Raw genomic sequence first — 16721 nt, 5'->3', positions numbered from 1 at the left:
AGTCCTCCATGCTCCTTCCCAAAGCTTAGTTAGTGCTTTCCCAGCTTTGGGAAGGAGGTGGGAGAGCTTTAGGACCCTGGGATGTGTGTGTCAAATTTTGGCCTCACTCCCCCACCCCCACCCTGCAGGACAAGCAGGTTCAAAGTACTCTTGTGGCTCACTTGGTAAGGAAAGTTGGGCTGCCCTGAGGTAAAGGATTCCTGATACACTCACTGGCTCAAAGGAGAACAGATTCAGTTTCTACACAATTTTGCATTACAGTATGTCCTTTTAACGGAATGGGGCATTGATCAGGCAGGAGAGATGCCTTGTTGCACGATGGATAAAATACTCTTTAATTAAACAGGGCACATTAAAAAACGTGTGGCAAATTTACGGCAAGCTGTTTTAGTCATTTTTATTTCATTAATACTTCACAGTACTTATGGGTTATGGCTGAATTGGCTTTATAACTAATTAAACCTATTAAGTGTCTCATCCTTACGAACCAGAATTGAACCTGTCCTTGGGGGTGGGGCGGGGCGGGGTGCCGAATGGGTTTCTAAATCTTCCTTGGGACTGAACTGGAAGCGACAGAGGCAAAGCTAAATCGAAAACAGAACAGAACCAAATATTTCAGAGGATGTTTATTCCTGCTTCTAAGAGTGCAGCCACATTAGCATATGAATGTTAATAATGCCAGTTGGAATGAACATTCTGGGAATACAAAACAAAGTGTGATGACAGACAGGCATCTCTCACGAAAGCAACCTGACACAACGAAGGAAGACGTAACAAAGGGGTGGAAGGAAGGGGAAACAGCAGCAAGCCCCCTCCCCATTTGCCCCGTCTACCTGGGCAGGTGGCGGTATTATTGCATATCCGGGTCTCCCGCAACAACCCGCTACATAGTGTCCCGTAAGGCGATGAGACGCAGGAGCGAGTCCGCACCTGGGTGCCTTGGCCGCAGGTCAGTGAACAGACGCTCCACTGGGACCACTCCTCTGCTGCAGGGTCTCCTGTGGGAAAGAGGGAAACACGCACACAAGCATACAGACACAGAGAAAAACTGGTTCAGCCACCTCCAGAACAGACGGAAGACCTGAAAGTAGCTCTGATGCTGTGCCCACGCACCTAGGGCTGGACAAATCAGGCTATTTCTGGTGGGCATAACTTCTGCTGGTGTTTGAGCATCATTCCGTTCTGTTCTCTTTCCACATTAATCTGTGTATGTGTGTGCATGGTTTTTTTAAGAGCATCAAACATTTCGTGCAAATGTGTGTTCAAAATACTTATAAAATGTATTTTCTCTCAAGATGTCCATTCCCATTCTCTGTCAGACTTCTGGGGTGTGCACTGACCACAAAATGTGGTTCAGAGACCAAATCAGTGCCTGATTTAGAGTAATAGAATCAGAGAACTGTAGAGCTGGAAGGAATCCACAGGGTCATGTAGTCCAACTAGTTGCCCTCGCAGGAATGACAGCTAAAGAATGCCTGGTGCATCTAGACCAGTATTGATTGATAGCAATAGCTCTCTAGGTTTCAGAGGGTCTCTTCTTGCCCTACCCAGAGGTACCGGGGATTGATCCTACGAGCTTTGGCATGCAAGGCAGATGCTCTACCGCTCAGCTATGGCCAAGCAGCCATGTATGTGTAAGGTTCAGAGCTGAAGTAGTGCACAGAGCAGCAAGCAAGCAAGCAAGCAAGCACAGTGTTTGGAGGAGGCTGCCACAGGCAAAATGTCTATCCTAACTGAAACAGCCAACTCAGAAGAGAGAAAACTAGCAAAGCACATAGAACAGACAAGATCAACATCCCTCCCGCAAAGCACTCTGGCCGGAGGGCCTTGGCAAATCCTTTTTGTGTGTGGATGGACTTGTTTTTAAAAATTGCTATATTTGTATTGCATTGCACTTTGTATTTATTGTTGCTGTTAAATCACTCAAGATTTATTTTTTGGGGGAAACAATGCACAGAGTGACTAACAGACAAAGATAGAATCCCTTCTGATTAGAAGTAAGATGTGTCAGTCACAAAAACGCACAAACATACTGCCTCACCCTCTCCCCACCCTGGCAATTTCCATATATTGCATGGGAAAATTGGGGAGAAACATTGCAATTTTTGCAGATCACGTTATCCACAGCTCTGTTTGGTACCAAATTTTCTAATTGCTCACAAAGCTTTGGGGGCCCCAGTTTTGGTTCAGAGGGATTTGAAGGGAGCTCAGCCTTGGATAACTCCAAAATAAGCCCAATTTCACATAATCCTAGAATTGTAGAGTTGGAAGGGGCCTCTAGGGTCATCTGGTCCAACCCCCTGCAATGCAGAAATTGCAAGTAAAGAATCCCTGGCACATGGCCATCCAACCTCTGCATAAAAACCTCCAAGAAGGAGACTCCACCAACTTCTAAGGGAGTCCATTCCGCTTTTGAACAGCTCTTATCAGCAGGAAGCTCTTCCTAATTTTAGTCCTATCTTGTAATCTGAATCTATTGGTCTGGATCCTCCCCTCTGGAGCAACAGAAAACAAGCTTGCGCCATCTTCCACATGGCAACCCATCAGATATTTGAAGGTCACTATCATATCACTTCTCAGTCTTCTTTTCTCTTGAATAAACAGATCCAGCTCCCTCAGCTGTTCCTCATGCTGCTTTCTTTCCAGAATATTCATCATCTCGGTTGCCCTCCCCTGCACACATTCCAGCTTGTCAATATTCTTCTTAAATTGTGGTGTCCAGCACTGGACACAGAACTCCAGGTGTGGTCTGACCAAGGATGAGGAAGGTACTATCAGTGCTTTTTTTCTGGGGGGATGCATATCCCTAAACATTTTGTGAATCCTTGCACTTTTGTCGATTTACTGTATTTATTTTTCCCAATTTTAACTATAAAACAGTGATTTTCTTGAGTCAAAATGAGAGTACCCCTAAACATTTTTTTAGAAAAAAAGCACTGGGTACTATTACTTGCCTTGGTCTGGACACCATACTTCTGGTTCAGGATTCATAAAAATCCAGTGCCCTTCCCTACAAAGTACACTTTTAAAACTGAGAATTGCATGAAAAAAGCTGGCACCCCAATCTTGATTGCAGTCAACTAACCTTTACTCAGAGTAGACCCATTGACATGAATGGCCCTTATTAACTTAAGTAAAGGTAAAGGGACCCCTGACCATTCTGATCGGCAAGTCCTAGGCTCTGTGGTTTAACCCACAGCGCCACCCGCGTCCCTCTTATTGAGTTAGGTTTCATTTATTTTAGTGGGTCTACTCTGATTAAAAGTCAGTTGACTATAAACCTTAGCTCCAATATGCATGTTAGTTTAAAAGGTATGGATTTGTTTCTGAATCTGCAAAGATCAAATTCCTCACTCATCTCTAACCTGCAATCTGCTGGGGGTGGGAGGCAGCTGGAATAGTTAGACATTTAGCTGTTTCCCACAGTGTATCAAACATCAAACAATAACCTGAATTGAGACAGAACCGACTAATCACCACTGATAGAACTTCCTTACCCTATGAATCACCTCAAATGCTCATATTTGCTTTACAAATTAAACATAATGAGGTGGTAGAATTCTGGGCTGCATCATTTCAGGTCTGACATCAGGGTGTGGGTGGGTTTTGATGTTCCACAGACAAAAAGCTCCTTGAAGCAGGGAGAAAACTTGCACACTAGGGAGAGGTTGCATCCAGAACCCATCTCCTTCATCTGTTTATTTTTGCATGCCACCCCAATCTTCAAGTAGTGCAAGATTTCAGGGGTCCCAGGAGCTTGCCCAGGGTTCAAGTTTCATTTTGGAAATGAGGCACTGTGGAGACTGTGGTGTCTTTGTGGTTAATTTACACATATATACAATCTGAGCCTATGATGGAGGGGTTCACAACATCCACACTCAAAAAGTATCCTCTCTCAAAGCCACAGCCTTGGCTTCCAGCAGAATTCAGCCATGGCACTCTCTCTCCCTCTCCCCACCCCCTCTGCATTTCTAGCCTGTAACTATTTGCACCTGGGTCACATAACACACACACTTTCAACTCTAAACTCTGGCTTTAGTCCATTTCACTATCAGCCCTCTCTCCTTTGCTTTCTTAATGGCCCATCTTGTTTCCTTTGTTCTCTTAATGGCCCATCAATTAATCGTCATCATCACACACACCCCAGTGATCACCTGAACACAGGAAACTAAGTTAATTTAGCTAACTAAAAAGCTAAGTTAATTAGCTTTTAACACATGCTGGGTCCAGGGGTTAGCTTAGGTGATTGGCACCCAGTTTAATACCCCAAGCCTTGATTAAATTCTAACACTTACTGGATCCAGGAATTTAGAGGGGTCTGCCACCTTTGAACTCATGACAATATACCAAAAAAGTTTCTTTTTCCATGGGAGAGGGAGCATACAGAGATATAAGCAAGGGGTACTACAACCAAGAATTCTACCACTTTGTTCTGCAGAAATCAGCCATCAAGTGAGTAATTGGGTGAGAAATTACTATGGGAACTGTATAGCTTAGAGAGGAATTAAGGCAGTGTAGTTCAGGGTGTCCAAGAGGTGCTTGTGCCCAACCCCATCAGCTTAGAACCCACCCAAAGCCTCTCAACACAGGTTTTCAAGAAATCAACCAATAGCTTCTCTAACAAATACCTTTTATCTGTGGCACAAGAATATTTCTACCATCTTGCAGCTGTGTAAGTTCCAGAGAGATGACCACACATCCATTCACTGATCCAACCACAGACATTATTTTTCCATTGGGGTCCCTTCCAACTCTACAATTTGATGATTCCATGTTCAGATTCCTGCATTGCAGGGGGTTGGACTAAATGACCCTTGGGGTCCCTCTCAACTCTACAGTTAGATGATTCTATTATATATATATGGCACACCATATATATTTTTCACCCTTCAGAGCTTTGGGTAACCCTCTCACGTAGGAAAAGTAGGTTTCAGCACTGTTCCTTTGGACAGCTCCCTGGATGGATGGCAAGGACATTCTAATACCTGACAGGTAAGATGAGTCTTCGTTCCCCACTGGAGCTGCTACTGAATTTTCACAGGAACACAAGAATTTCCCTTCATAGAATCATAGAGATGGAAGGAACCCCAAGGGTCATCTAGCTCATTCCCCTGCATTGCAGGAATCACAGCTAAATAATCCAACAGATGGCCATCCAACCTTGCAAGACCACAGGTTCACCTAGGCTGCAGCTCTCCAGGGTTTCAGCCAGGAGAACATTCCCAGTCTTACTGGGAGATGCCAGGAATTGAACCTAGACCTTCTGCATGCCAAGCAGAAGCTCCATATACCACTGAGCTGCATCCCTTTCTTTCCCTTTTGATTCACCAAAAAAAATTCAGAGTAATTCTGGAGGCATTGCCTTCAGTGAAAACATCTAAAGAATGGTGAGAAAAGCCTCTTCATCACTACATCACCATCAAGGAAGAAACAAACGAACGTTAAGGACCTCTAATGAAATTTCAGAGAAGGATTCTGCACATTCCTAAGCTACCACCTGTGTGCTCCTAAAATTAAAAGCATTCTAAAGTTTCCTGTTGAGCAAAACTTTTGAGCAAAGCCCAAAGTTTCTGTAAGGCCAAAGAGAGATTTCTCTGTGGGCTTTTTCACCCTGGCCTAAAAACTGATGTTTCTGTTGTTGAACTCTTGCAAATCTTTTCTGTAAAAATTTTTTGTGGGCATTGGTGCATCTGAAAAACAGATGGCATGATTGGCCCTCTGCCCTTGAGGGCTCCCCACTTTTTCAGTCGTGCGGATGCCCTTCAAAAAGCCATAGTTGGCCTGTGGAGAAAATATGTGGACCCGTCATTTGCTGAAATATGAGGCGGTCCACTCCTTCATGACCCCCAGTCAAGGCTGGTGGCTGAGGCACAAACCTGGTTCAACCAGCCTGCCTCTCTTCCCTTCTGCCCTGAGCAGGCAAGGCATTGACATTTACAACAATCTGGCTCTTTATTAGACTTGATGATCTATCTGAAGTTATTGGACGGGCTTGCCGTAGAGGACATCCATTTAAATTACGGAGGAACAGATGGAGGAGGAAGGAGGGAGGTGGGCTACATTTTTCCAAAGAGCAAGAGAGAGAAAGAAAGAGAACGCAAATATTAGCCGAAAGGGGCGTCCATGTGAGAAGTCATTCCTGCAGAACACTGACCTTCAAGTATGAGGGTAAAATGGATATTATTGTGTGTGAGAGGGGGGTGGATGCCTTCTGTTACCAGAATGCATGGAGTAGACAAAATAAGACTCTGCTAGGAAATAAGAGGCCCAAGCCACAGTTGGTGAAATCCAGTGTATTTCCAAGGACATCAGGAGATGTCAGCCTGGGGAGTATGGTTGCTATCACCACGCTGTGTTTCTCTTGATTTAGGGCCTTCTTTGCAAGCCAGGAACCAATAGTTTCAGCAGGATATTTCAGAATGACGGGCATTTTTTATTTTATTTTTAAAAAGCAAGTAGCTAGTCCGTAATTCAACCCTTCATCAGCCCATGAACACAACACATAATATTTTTTGTAATAACAAAAAAGATTTCTTTGGCTATGTTTGAAACAAGAGGAAGAACTAACAAGTAGGAGGTCCTCTGCGCAGAGAAGCTGGAGGAATGCTACTGGGTGACAGAGAAGGTGAAACTGCTCGACACCTATTACCCTCTGTTTTCACCCAAAAGTGAAGCAGGGCTTAACCTGGGAATAACAGAATAAATGATGCAAAGAAGGGAGCTGCAGCCCAAGACAGGAAAAGTGGTGGAAAGGGAATGCCTAGCTACTTTAAATGAATTCAAATCTCCAGAGTCTGATGAGCTGCACCCTGACTCCGTTCATGACTAAGGGGACAGTGAGTGGGGAGGCTCAGAAGCTTCACAGGCTCCAGAGTGAGACCTCATGGGTGTCATGTAAGCTACAGGCACCACATTGGTGACCCATTCAGTAGCCATTGCACCAAACAAGCTTATTTATCAAGGTCAACAGACTTGCCACTATCTATATTTGCACAACTGGCTCAGCAGATCCCTCTAAATTCTCCAGGATTGTAGCTCCAATTGTCTTCGCAGGCAGTGCACACAATGGCCCAGAGACTATAAATCAAAGGCAAGGAGAAAGGGAGAGGAGAGGGGAAGTGAATGGCGTTCACATTACCCAGACGAATTTGCTAAATAAATACGCAGGAGCTAAACAATTAATACATTTGTTTTCTTTATGGGTCTCCAAGGAAGGTGCTAAGAGAACGCATAAATGGAGCAAATTAAACTCAGTTGCACCAGGGAGGGTGGTGGTGGTGGAAATAGGAAGAAGGGATAAGCGCACATCATCTCAATTCGCTGTCGCCATGAAAATGATGGGGCTCAGGGGATTGGTGGGGATTGAAGATGAGATGCAGGTTTTTCAGTCATTGGAGGCTGCATCTTAATTAAAATGCATGTGACTATTGGAGCTGGAGGAGAAGCTGGTGATGAATAGCTGGTCCCAGCTTAGACGAGCTACCAGTTGTAACATCTGGCAGGCGCCTTCACCCCAAAATTGGTTGCCTTTGAGCAATGCAAGGCTGTTGTGAGTATTGTAAGAGAATAATAATGCTGTACTGGCAAAAGCACAGGCCAGCCTTTGCCAACCTGGTGCCTTCTAGACATTCAGGACCGCAACTGCCCAGCCCCAGAAAACACAGACTGCGTCTGAACACCAACAATGCTCTTGTGCTTGGATCCTGTTTGCCGGTTTCCCTTTGGGGGATCTGGCTGGCCACTCTGAGAACAGGATGCTGCAACAGATGTATCCAGAAGGACTCTCCTTATGTTCCTATACCATCCTTCATCTAAAATTATTTCAGGATGCTTTGCAAACTGGGAGGGAGAAGATTTGCTGAAATGTTTCATGGTGGGACATTCCATGGCAGCGAGCAGCTGTGGTCTCTTATTTCCATCAACCCAATTTATTTTGAATATATACTACACAGTATATATTTAAGTATTCTTGCCACCATCTCTTATTGGCAGTGGAGCTTTATTCATGGGGGGCAGCCTAAAGCTACCATTTCCCCTGTCAAAACAGAGCACCCAACTCCAACAATTAAGGCATTATCACTATGGAGCATCACTTTAGGGGCATTCTGGTGTGAGGTGGAGCAGGAAGAATGATGGCATCTCTCCACTCAGAAATGAGAGCAGGAATTATATGCTTTAAAATTGGGGTCCCTCATGTGGGCACCACAGTGCCTTCAGGCATGACCCCCTGGGGGCCCACCAAGGCCACCTGCCACTGAGATATTTATTTTGGCTTTTTGAAGAGATTTTTTTTTAGGGTAGAGTTCCACTTATTTGTCTGCTTGTTTTTTGTTTTTGTTTTTGCCTGTTGTGGTGTGTTTGTGTGTTAAGCATTAGTAGTTTCCCATTGTGAAATGGTATATTGGGGGGGGGGCCCTTGGCAGTATTTTATGATTTTCAAATGTGTCCCCAGGACCCAAAAGATGAGGGTCCCTGCTTTCAAAAGAGTTTTTAAAAAAGAAACAAAAGTGAATCAGAGTCAAAGATATTGAACTGAACGACGGAAAGGCCAGACTTTCTGTTCATCCCTAGCAGGGAGGCACCTCCAATGAGCAACATCTCAGTCAAAAGCCCTCAGAAATTAGGATATTTCTGCTAAAATGCAGAAGCTGTCTTAAAAAGTTGGTGTCTCCTTAAAATTAGCGACGATTTCACAAGTCTAATTAATCAATATTCAAAATCAGTGATGTTGCAAGACTGGTTGAGAAACTAACTATGCTTGTGATGCTAATGTTGTAATTTGCAATTCACAACATGGAGGTGTCTGAAAGCTCTTGAGGTCTCAGCATCAGATGAGGGTTTATGGGCTCCAGTTCCCACTGGGCCCAACCGCTATGGCCACTGGATAGGGTTGATGGGAGCTGTACTAGAACAGCATTGCTTTGAAGCAATAATTCTTCAACATCAACTTCGTTGGACTGGTCATGTTGTGCAGACGTCTGATAATTGTCTTCCAAAGCAACTACTCTATTCCGAACTTAAAAATGGAAAGTGTAATGCTGGTGGTCAACAAAAGAGGTTTAAAGACTCTCTCAAGGCAAATCTTAAGAAAAATGTAGTATAAACACAGACAACTGGGAAACACTGGCCTGCGAGTGCTCCAATTGGAGAACAGCCTTTACAAAAGGTGTCATGGGCTTTGAAGACACTCAAACTCAGGATGTAAGGGAGAAAGGTGCTAAGAGGAAGGCACCCTTGGCAAACCCTCACCATGATCAGCTTCCACCTGGAAACCTATGTCCCCATTGTGGAAGGGCGTGTGGATCCAGAATTGGCCTCCACAGTCATTTATGGACCCACTGTTAAAACTGTGTTTATGGAAGACAATCTTACTTGGCTACGAGTGATCGCCAAAGAAAGAAGACTAGAACAACATCTGGAGGGCCACAAATTCCCCATCCCTAAGCTAGTTTAGTTGAAAACATAAAAGGCCAGGTGGGGGAGCTTCTTAATTCTTGGTCAGTGATTGTACATCTCTCCCTCAAGGCTCTGGAGGTTCTTACTTCAAAATCCTCTTATGGTGACTTTGTTGAGCTCTGTCTGGCCATTAGCACCTAAGACTTGGACGAGCAGCACTGATTATATTGGAAGAGGAAACTTCAATGCAAAATAGCACAACTAGCACCAAAATTTAATTTCGGAAATCAGGACAAGTTGGTGGGGTGATAAGATTCCAAATGTCCCCTAGAGAAGCTGATCCAATTCCAAGTTAAACTGAGGGGAGTTCACACATTAAAATCCTTTCCTTTTAAATTTTTTATGCTGCTCATTCTGATGAAGAACCTTAACAATTTGCTTCAAATTTCAGTTTAGGAGAATTCTGGTGAAAATTGAGAGAGTATGTGGAACCTCCCCAATGCCCCCTCACCTCTCAGCCACCTCCCATCCTCAGAAACACTGCAAGTCTCATCAAAACTATGCTGTATTCCCTCAAAATTCCTGGTATGTTTCACCTCAAGAGGACGTCCCAAATGTCATTCAAAATGTGTTTGAGGTGAAAAGCTGACAGCAAAACTACCATTGAGTCCTGGTCTGAGACTGTGCTAATAGACTAAGTTGTGGTGTGGTTATGCTGACCACAACAACTTCTTCAGTTTGCAAATATGCCCACGGACCCAATCACACCCCCTGGCATGTACTGAGGAGAAGACTAAAGACTGGACCTGGCTGCAAGGAAGGATACCCTGAGAATGCCCTGATGATTTTTCTCATTTCCCCATGCTTTCCCCGTCAAGGTCATTCATTACCTGTTTGTGCCATGTACACCCCTGGTTCATCTGCTGACCGCGGCCACTGTGTCTTCACCTTCTGATCTGCTTCCACCCCATCACCTGAAAGAGGGAGGAAACCATGAAAGAGCTATCAGAGTAGGTGAGTGGAGAAAGTGGGGAGGATGTATCTGCATGCTCTGAAGGGTTCTCTGTACTCTGCAAAATACCATCATCATCATCATCATCATGTGCTATCAATGTGCACAATATTTTACCAAGTAAAAGACAAGCTCCTGCCTCAAGGAGTTGCAATCCATTTGAACCTGGAAGGGCCACTGAAAAGATGGAAGGGTCAGTAAAACTGGGGAAGCAAATGGGTGGTCTTCAACCAAGTTTAACTCAGAGTAGAGTAAACCCACTGAAATCAATAAATGTAGCTCAGTCAGGCCCATACATTCCAATACTTTGGGTAAAACTTAGTTGAATACCACCCATTTGCTTCAGTTACATCTGGTTAGTTTCCCCATAGGGTGAGGCTGACGAACTGAGCCAAAGGCAATGTGGGAAAGGTGAGCTTTGAGAAGGGCAGTGGCGTAGCGTGGGGGGTGCAGGGGGGGCCGGCTGCACCGGGTGCAACATCTGGGGGTTAGGGTTAGGGGACGCAAATCCACGCGTTAGGGGCGCAAATCCACGGGTTAGGGGGTACAAATTACTTGCCTTGCCCCGGGTGCTGACAACCCACGCTACGCCACTGGAGAAGGGGCTTGAAGGTAGTGAGAGGAAATTCTAGGTACAGTGGTATCTCTGGTTAAGTACTTAATTCATTCTGGAGGTCCGTTCATAACCTGAAACTGTTCTTAACCTGAAGCACCACTTTAGCTAATGGAGCCTCCTGCTGCCGCCACGCCACTGGAGCACGATTTCTGTTCTCATCCTGAAGCAAAGTCCTTAACCTGAGGTACTATTTCTGGGTTAGCGGAGTCTGTAACCTGAAGTGTATGTAACCTGAAGCATATGTAACCCGAGGTACCACTGTATAAGTATGTAAAGTCAGTACTCATGTATCTTAATAAGGGGGGGGAGGTTGGGCTGGGGTAGGTTGACAAAATAGAAATTTATAAAATAATGGAAAGAATCATGTGAAACTAACATGCAGTAAGATGAGGAGAGACAACGTGTTATTTATCTGAGTGTTTCATAAGCCACACTTTCTCCTGAAATAAGCGCACTCCAAGGGGCATGCAGGGGAAACTAATCCTGAATAACAAAACGAAAAGAAGTACTTCACACAAATGCACAGTCAACCTAAGGAAGCTGCGTGGGTTCCAAAAAGAGACAAGACTGGAGAAGGCCAGTCCTGGCAACAACTGCTGGAGCAGAGCTGCTTGTCCACGAGCCACACAATTACTGATTTGGTGAAACAGCAAGAAAATGTAGAACAAATTTATGCACAGTGAAAGGAAAAATGTGCCAGTTCGCCCTAACTGCATAATTCAGACAAATCACAGAATCCAAATTTTCTTGGCAGGAATCTTGCATTGCCTGCACAACATTTTATTTTAATCTTAAAATGCAGAGTACACATGATCTAGGACTTAGCTACACTGGCAAAGAAAAAATATATGCTTTATATGCATTGTTTATGCATTCTAACACTGTGACACCAGATGGCACTGTGGAGTTCTGTTTTTGCTAATCTGATTTCTCATACAAAGTTTGCAACATGTTTAACTGAAAAAACTTCTTTTATGTGTCTAGATCCAGCCCTGGGGGTTAGGCATAGCAAGTGTGCATGCGCAAGGCAAGAATGGTGGGTGGCTCCAGCAGGGTTGCCATATTTCAAAAAGTAAAAACCAGGACACCCTGAAAACTTTTTTTCCGGTTTACTTGTCGAAGATCCCGGACAAACCGCCGCCTTCTGGAAATCCCACCCCCCGGACATCACTTCCACAGCTGTTTGAGAAGTTATCAGGAGTGTGACAATGAGTGGGTGTGTATGTGGATGAATAGCAGCCTCCCTGGCACACCAACGAATATGATTTCCCAGAATTCCTGTCACTCATGGCACAATTACAATAATGGTTCAGGTGCCAGGGAGGGAGAAGATTCGGGCATAAGAAGGGCCTGGCTGCTGGATCAGAGCAGAGACACATCTAATCCAGGTTCCTGTCATCACTATGGTCAGTCAGATGATGGTGATAACATTAATTTTCCACCCTTCAGCAGCAAATTCCAGGATAGGTTACAATTTGACAAGGCGACTCCTATTTGGGACATGACAACCCATTACTGCAAAGAGTGCTCTGAGGGAAGGAGATTGGACTGAATTCCTAACCATGACCTATAATAAATTTGGACGCAGAAGGGAGACAGAGTAAATGAAGTGTGTGAGGGTAGTGGGGGAGGTGTCACTTAAACTACATTTCTCTTGGCCTCTCCAGAAGAAGTAATTGGCACAACATAGAAGCACCAGGTTTAGGCAGAGTCTCCTGGTCAGTTTCCACTCCGGCTCTAGCACCTCTGGGAACCAGCATCTCTCTCTCTCTCTCTCTCTCTCTCTCTCTCCATGTGGTATGTAACAGGCACATGCAGACCCACAGAGAGCCCTTCTTCCTCCCCGCCACCCTCAAGATGCACTTAACAGATTGCTACAGTGAGATGTCACAAATTTATGGCTCAGCTCACGAAAAATAACAAGAGATCCATCAAGGGCACTTTGCGTGAAATTAACAGGAACGTATAAAAGCCTGACAAAGATGCATTGTCAGCTGCGAGTCAGGAAGGGGAAGAGAGGGGAAAGGAGAAGGGGCTGTTTGATTCTTTTCCCCTTATCCTACTTTCCCCATCAAAGGTTTTTTAAAAGCCACCCAGGCAGCTTACACACCATAGATTTAAAGGACATCTCCTCTACCTCCCCCCCCCCCCAAAAAAAAATATATCCTGGGAAACATGGTTTACCCATCACAGAACTATAATTCTCAGCACCCTTAACAAACTAGTGTGCCCAGGATTCTTTGGGTTTGGGTGTGTGTGCTTTAAATGTATGGTGTATATGCAGCCCTAGTCTGGAGAAGGGGTCTTTCTCAAATACAAAACGAGAAGCAAAAAATCATCAGTCATGGCACTTATGCCATGCTGGACCAATCAAGAGAATTTTGGCCCTGGGTGTGCCAGCGCAGGAGGATGAGGCATCAGGCCCTGCAATGACCAGGTCTGGTATATGTACGCAGAGCCCAACCTCCTAACCTAGTATGGGCAACACAGGTGGTCCTCTTTACCTTCAGGCTTTAGGACAGGGGTACAGTCACATTCCTTCCTAGGCAAGCTTCTTAGGGATGGTGGGGGCACATACAATTTATGTATTATTTATTTCATAAACACTATACACTACTTGACTGGTTTTTTAAAAAATAGTCAACGCATATAAATGTAAATAAATAATAATAATAAAGCAAAAAGGACGATTGAAAGGCACTGTAGGCTAGTTTCCAGCACCATCTCACATCCCTCTCTTTCCTCCATCCAGGCAAGCAATAAATATTATCAGAATTCAGAATTCCAGGCAAAAACCCTCAAGGACAGTGAGACGGAGGGCCAGCAAAGGGTGTGACCTGGAGAAAGTTCCAAGGGCCAGGTGGAGAGGAGCAGAGGGCCACATGGAGTTTCCTCTAGCTAACTCTGGCAGGTCGCTTCTCCCTGGCTTGTGTCATGTGACGTTTTCCTTTTTATACTGCATGTTTTTTATTTTTATCGGCATTTTAAATTGGGTTTTATTATTCTGTGTTTTTTTATTATTTGATTGTAAATAGCTTTGAATACTTTTAGGAGAACTGCCACTAACACATTTATATATACGGAGATAAAAGCTGCCCAGGATTTTCCCTGTTCAAGAAAAAGAGCTTGGGGAGATGCGGTCGGGAGGGCAGATCAGCTCAAACCAATCTTACAGAATTTTACCCTTTCTTCCCCATTTTCAGGGTTTATTCCACAGAGCACGCAGGGTCTCTGGAGGGGGTCCTGATGCTCCTCCCCACATACGATCCCCATGTGATTACCTTGCCGCAAAGTCTTACCCTCAGGGTAAACCGAGCAGGACTCCTGGCTGTAAACTGGACCAGCTGCCTTCTTTAATGGCTCCATAAACTCTCCAGTGCAGGGAAGAGAAAAGCCAGGCGCTGGCAGGCTTCCTCCGGCTGCTCCCTGCTGCGGAGAGGGTTTGAAGCAGGCTGGAGGTCCGCATTGCTCTGAACAAGGTGGGGCAGGCAGTTGCAAGATTTAAAGAGGGTGCGTCAGAAGGGAAATGAATGGGTATTGATTGACACTTATGAATAACTTCGTATTAATTTAACATTTTTATGTGTGACTATGTATCTTTGCAACATTTTGTTTTAGCTGTCTGCTGCTGCTGCTTTTGCATACACCACTTGGAAATACGTATTTTTAATACATTAAGCGGTATAGAAATTAAATAATCAATGGGCTATCCTGGTACCATCTGAGAAGCAAGTCCCCCTGGGTTTAGTGGTGCTTGCTACGTAAGAATGCTAAAAGAGCCTGTTGGGTCAGACCTGCTCTCCCAGTGGCCAGCCAGCTGTTCGTGCGAAGCCTGCAAGGAGGACATGAGCACAACAGCACTCTCCTCTCTTGCAGTTTCCAGCAGCTGGTATTCATAAGCATTACTGCCTCCGGTCATGAGCATATCCATCATGCCAACCAGCCACCCATAGTCTTATCATCCACTGATAGCCTTAACTGCCCTGAATTTGTCTTCAAGCCATCCAAGTGGGTGGCCATCACTATGTTGTGTCCTGCCTCTGGAGTGCTGAAGGCAGTATGCCTCTGATTGCTAGTTGCTGGGAATCACAAAAGGGCAGGGGGCTTTTGCACTGAGCTTCCTATGAGGACGCGGGTGGCGCTGTGGGTTAAACCACAGAGCCTAGGACTTGCCAATCAGACGGTCGGCGGTTCGAATCCCCACGACTGGGTGAGCTCCCGTTGCTCGATCCCTGCTCCTGCCAACCTAGCAGTTTGAAAGCACATCAAAGTGCAAGTAGATAAATAGGTACCACTCCGGCGGGAAGGTAAACGGCATTTCAATGCGCTGCTCTGGTTTGCCAGAAGTGGCTTAGTCATGCTGGCCACATGACCTGGAAGCTGTACGCTGGCTCCCTCGGCCAATAAAGCGAGATGAGCACCGCAACCCCAGAGTCGGTCACAAATGGACCTAATGGTCAGGGGTCCCTTTACCTTTACCTCCTATGGGTATCTGCTTAGCCACTGTACCTGGTCCAGGAAAGTGAGTCTTCTGACTTCAGCAGTGACTCTGGGAGAGTGGCAGGAGAAAGCAGTGAATGGTGATGTGCCAGCTTTGACCATGAGGAAGCTTCATCCACAGGTAGGTCTTGGGGCACCCCCTCGGCTCGGCACCCTGTGTGGGGGAATCGCCTGCACTGCCCTACATCCAGCACTGATCATGCACCCTGCCCTCAATAACAGCCAGAATGCCCCCCACCGCAGTTTAATGGCCTGAAAATGAAGCCAAAAAATTGGGGGCATTATTCTCACCAAGACCCAGAACTGCAAACTCATTTACAAAGTAGCTCAGTTATTTTCAAATACAGCCCCAAGGCACTCGCTATTGCACAACAAGAAATAAATCACATTCAACGTTCCCCAGAGTCAAAGCTCTTTGGTCAAAGAGGGGATCCAACTTTCGCTGCCCAGCCTTGGTCCTGCCTCTGCTAAGCAAAGGCAATGCTGCCATCTCTCTACACCAAACACTCCAGATACAAAATCTCAGTAGAACTGAGAAGAGGACCTTGTATTTGCTTTTTAAGTGCTCTGTTGGTGCATTTGGGTCCTCATTTGCTGTTCCCTTTTAGATAGACTGTAATAGAATGACACTGCCCTGGCTTTCTTGGGGTTTCCAGTAACAATAAATACAGGAAAGGCAACGTGATGCTCATCTGCTGCAGTAATGGGGGCCAGATTGTGTCATCTGTGATCGACAGAAGAAAAAATGGGCAGCAATGAAGGCGAAAGGAGCCAGGAATAGAGCGGAAAGGGGGTTATCGGGGAGGGTGAAAATTCTATTAGGCAGGAGAGTGAGACTCCCAAGGGAAGCCGCAAAGGACCGCAGGAGAGGGCTTATTTAAAATCGGACCAGGGAATGCCAGTGTGAGAGAATGTGCAGTGATTTAAAAAGAGACAGCAGGCTGGGCTTTTACTGCAGCCTGAGACCTCTTCCCAAAACCACGCAGCTTATCAGAGGTGCAGGACCCTGGAAACCTCCCCTAGCAGAGGGATGGGGACAAAGAAAGAATTATATATGGTTACAATCGGGGGGGTTTTCAGCTGAAACTCATTGGAACTCAGTTCCGATACCTCTCAGGTGGGTGCCATTGGCTTTATAAGAGAACAAAGGAGGTGTTTGTGGTGAGTTCCGGCACCTTTTTCTAGAAAAATAGCACT

General features: G+C 45.3%; 1 protein-coding gene across 10 annotated transcripts in view; it reads right to left on the bottom strand.

Annotated features, from left to right (window-relative positions):
- The window catches only part of ADGRB2 (adhesion G protein-coupled receptor B2), a 160342-nt gene that overhangs the window by 85978 nt on the left and 57643 nt on the right, over positions 1–16721 (bottom strand). For 9 of the 10 annotated variants that reach the window (XM_083511561.1, XM_083511562.1, XM_083511559.1 and 6 more), the window contains exons 3-4: positions 10287–10370; positions 834–998 (exon numbers count right to left, since the gene is read on the bottom strand). In XM_083511561.1, the coding sequence (XP_083367687.1) occupies positions 834–998; positions 10287–10370 (249 nt within the window). The remainder of the gene's footprint in view (positions 1–833; positions 999–10286; positions 10371–16721) is intronic. The other variant, XM_083511564.1, reaches the window with a different exon arrangement.

Source organism: Podarcis liolepis (assembly GCF_965112155.1).
Source record: "Podarcis liolepis genome assembly, chromosome: 7".
Lineage (NCBI taxonomy): Eukaryota > Metazoa > Chordata > Lepidosauria > Squamata > Lacertidae > Podarcis > Podarcis liolepis.
Note: the sequence above shows the minus strand (reverse complement) of the source record. Positions and strands in the feature narration are given on the sequence as shown.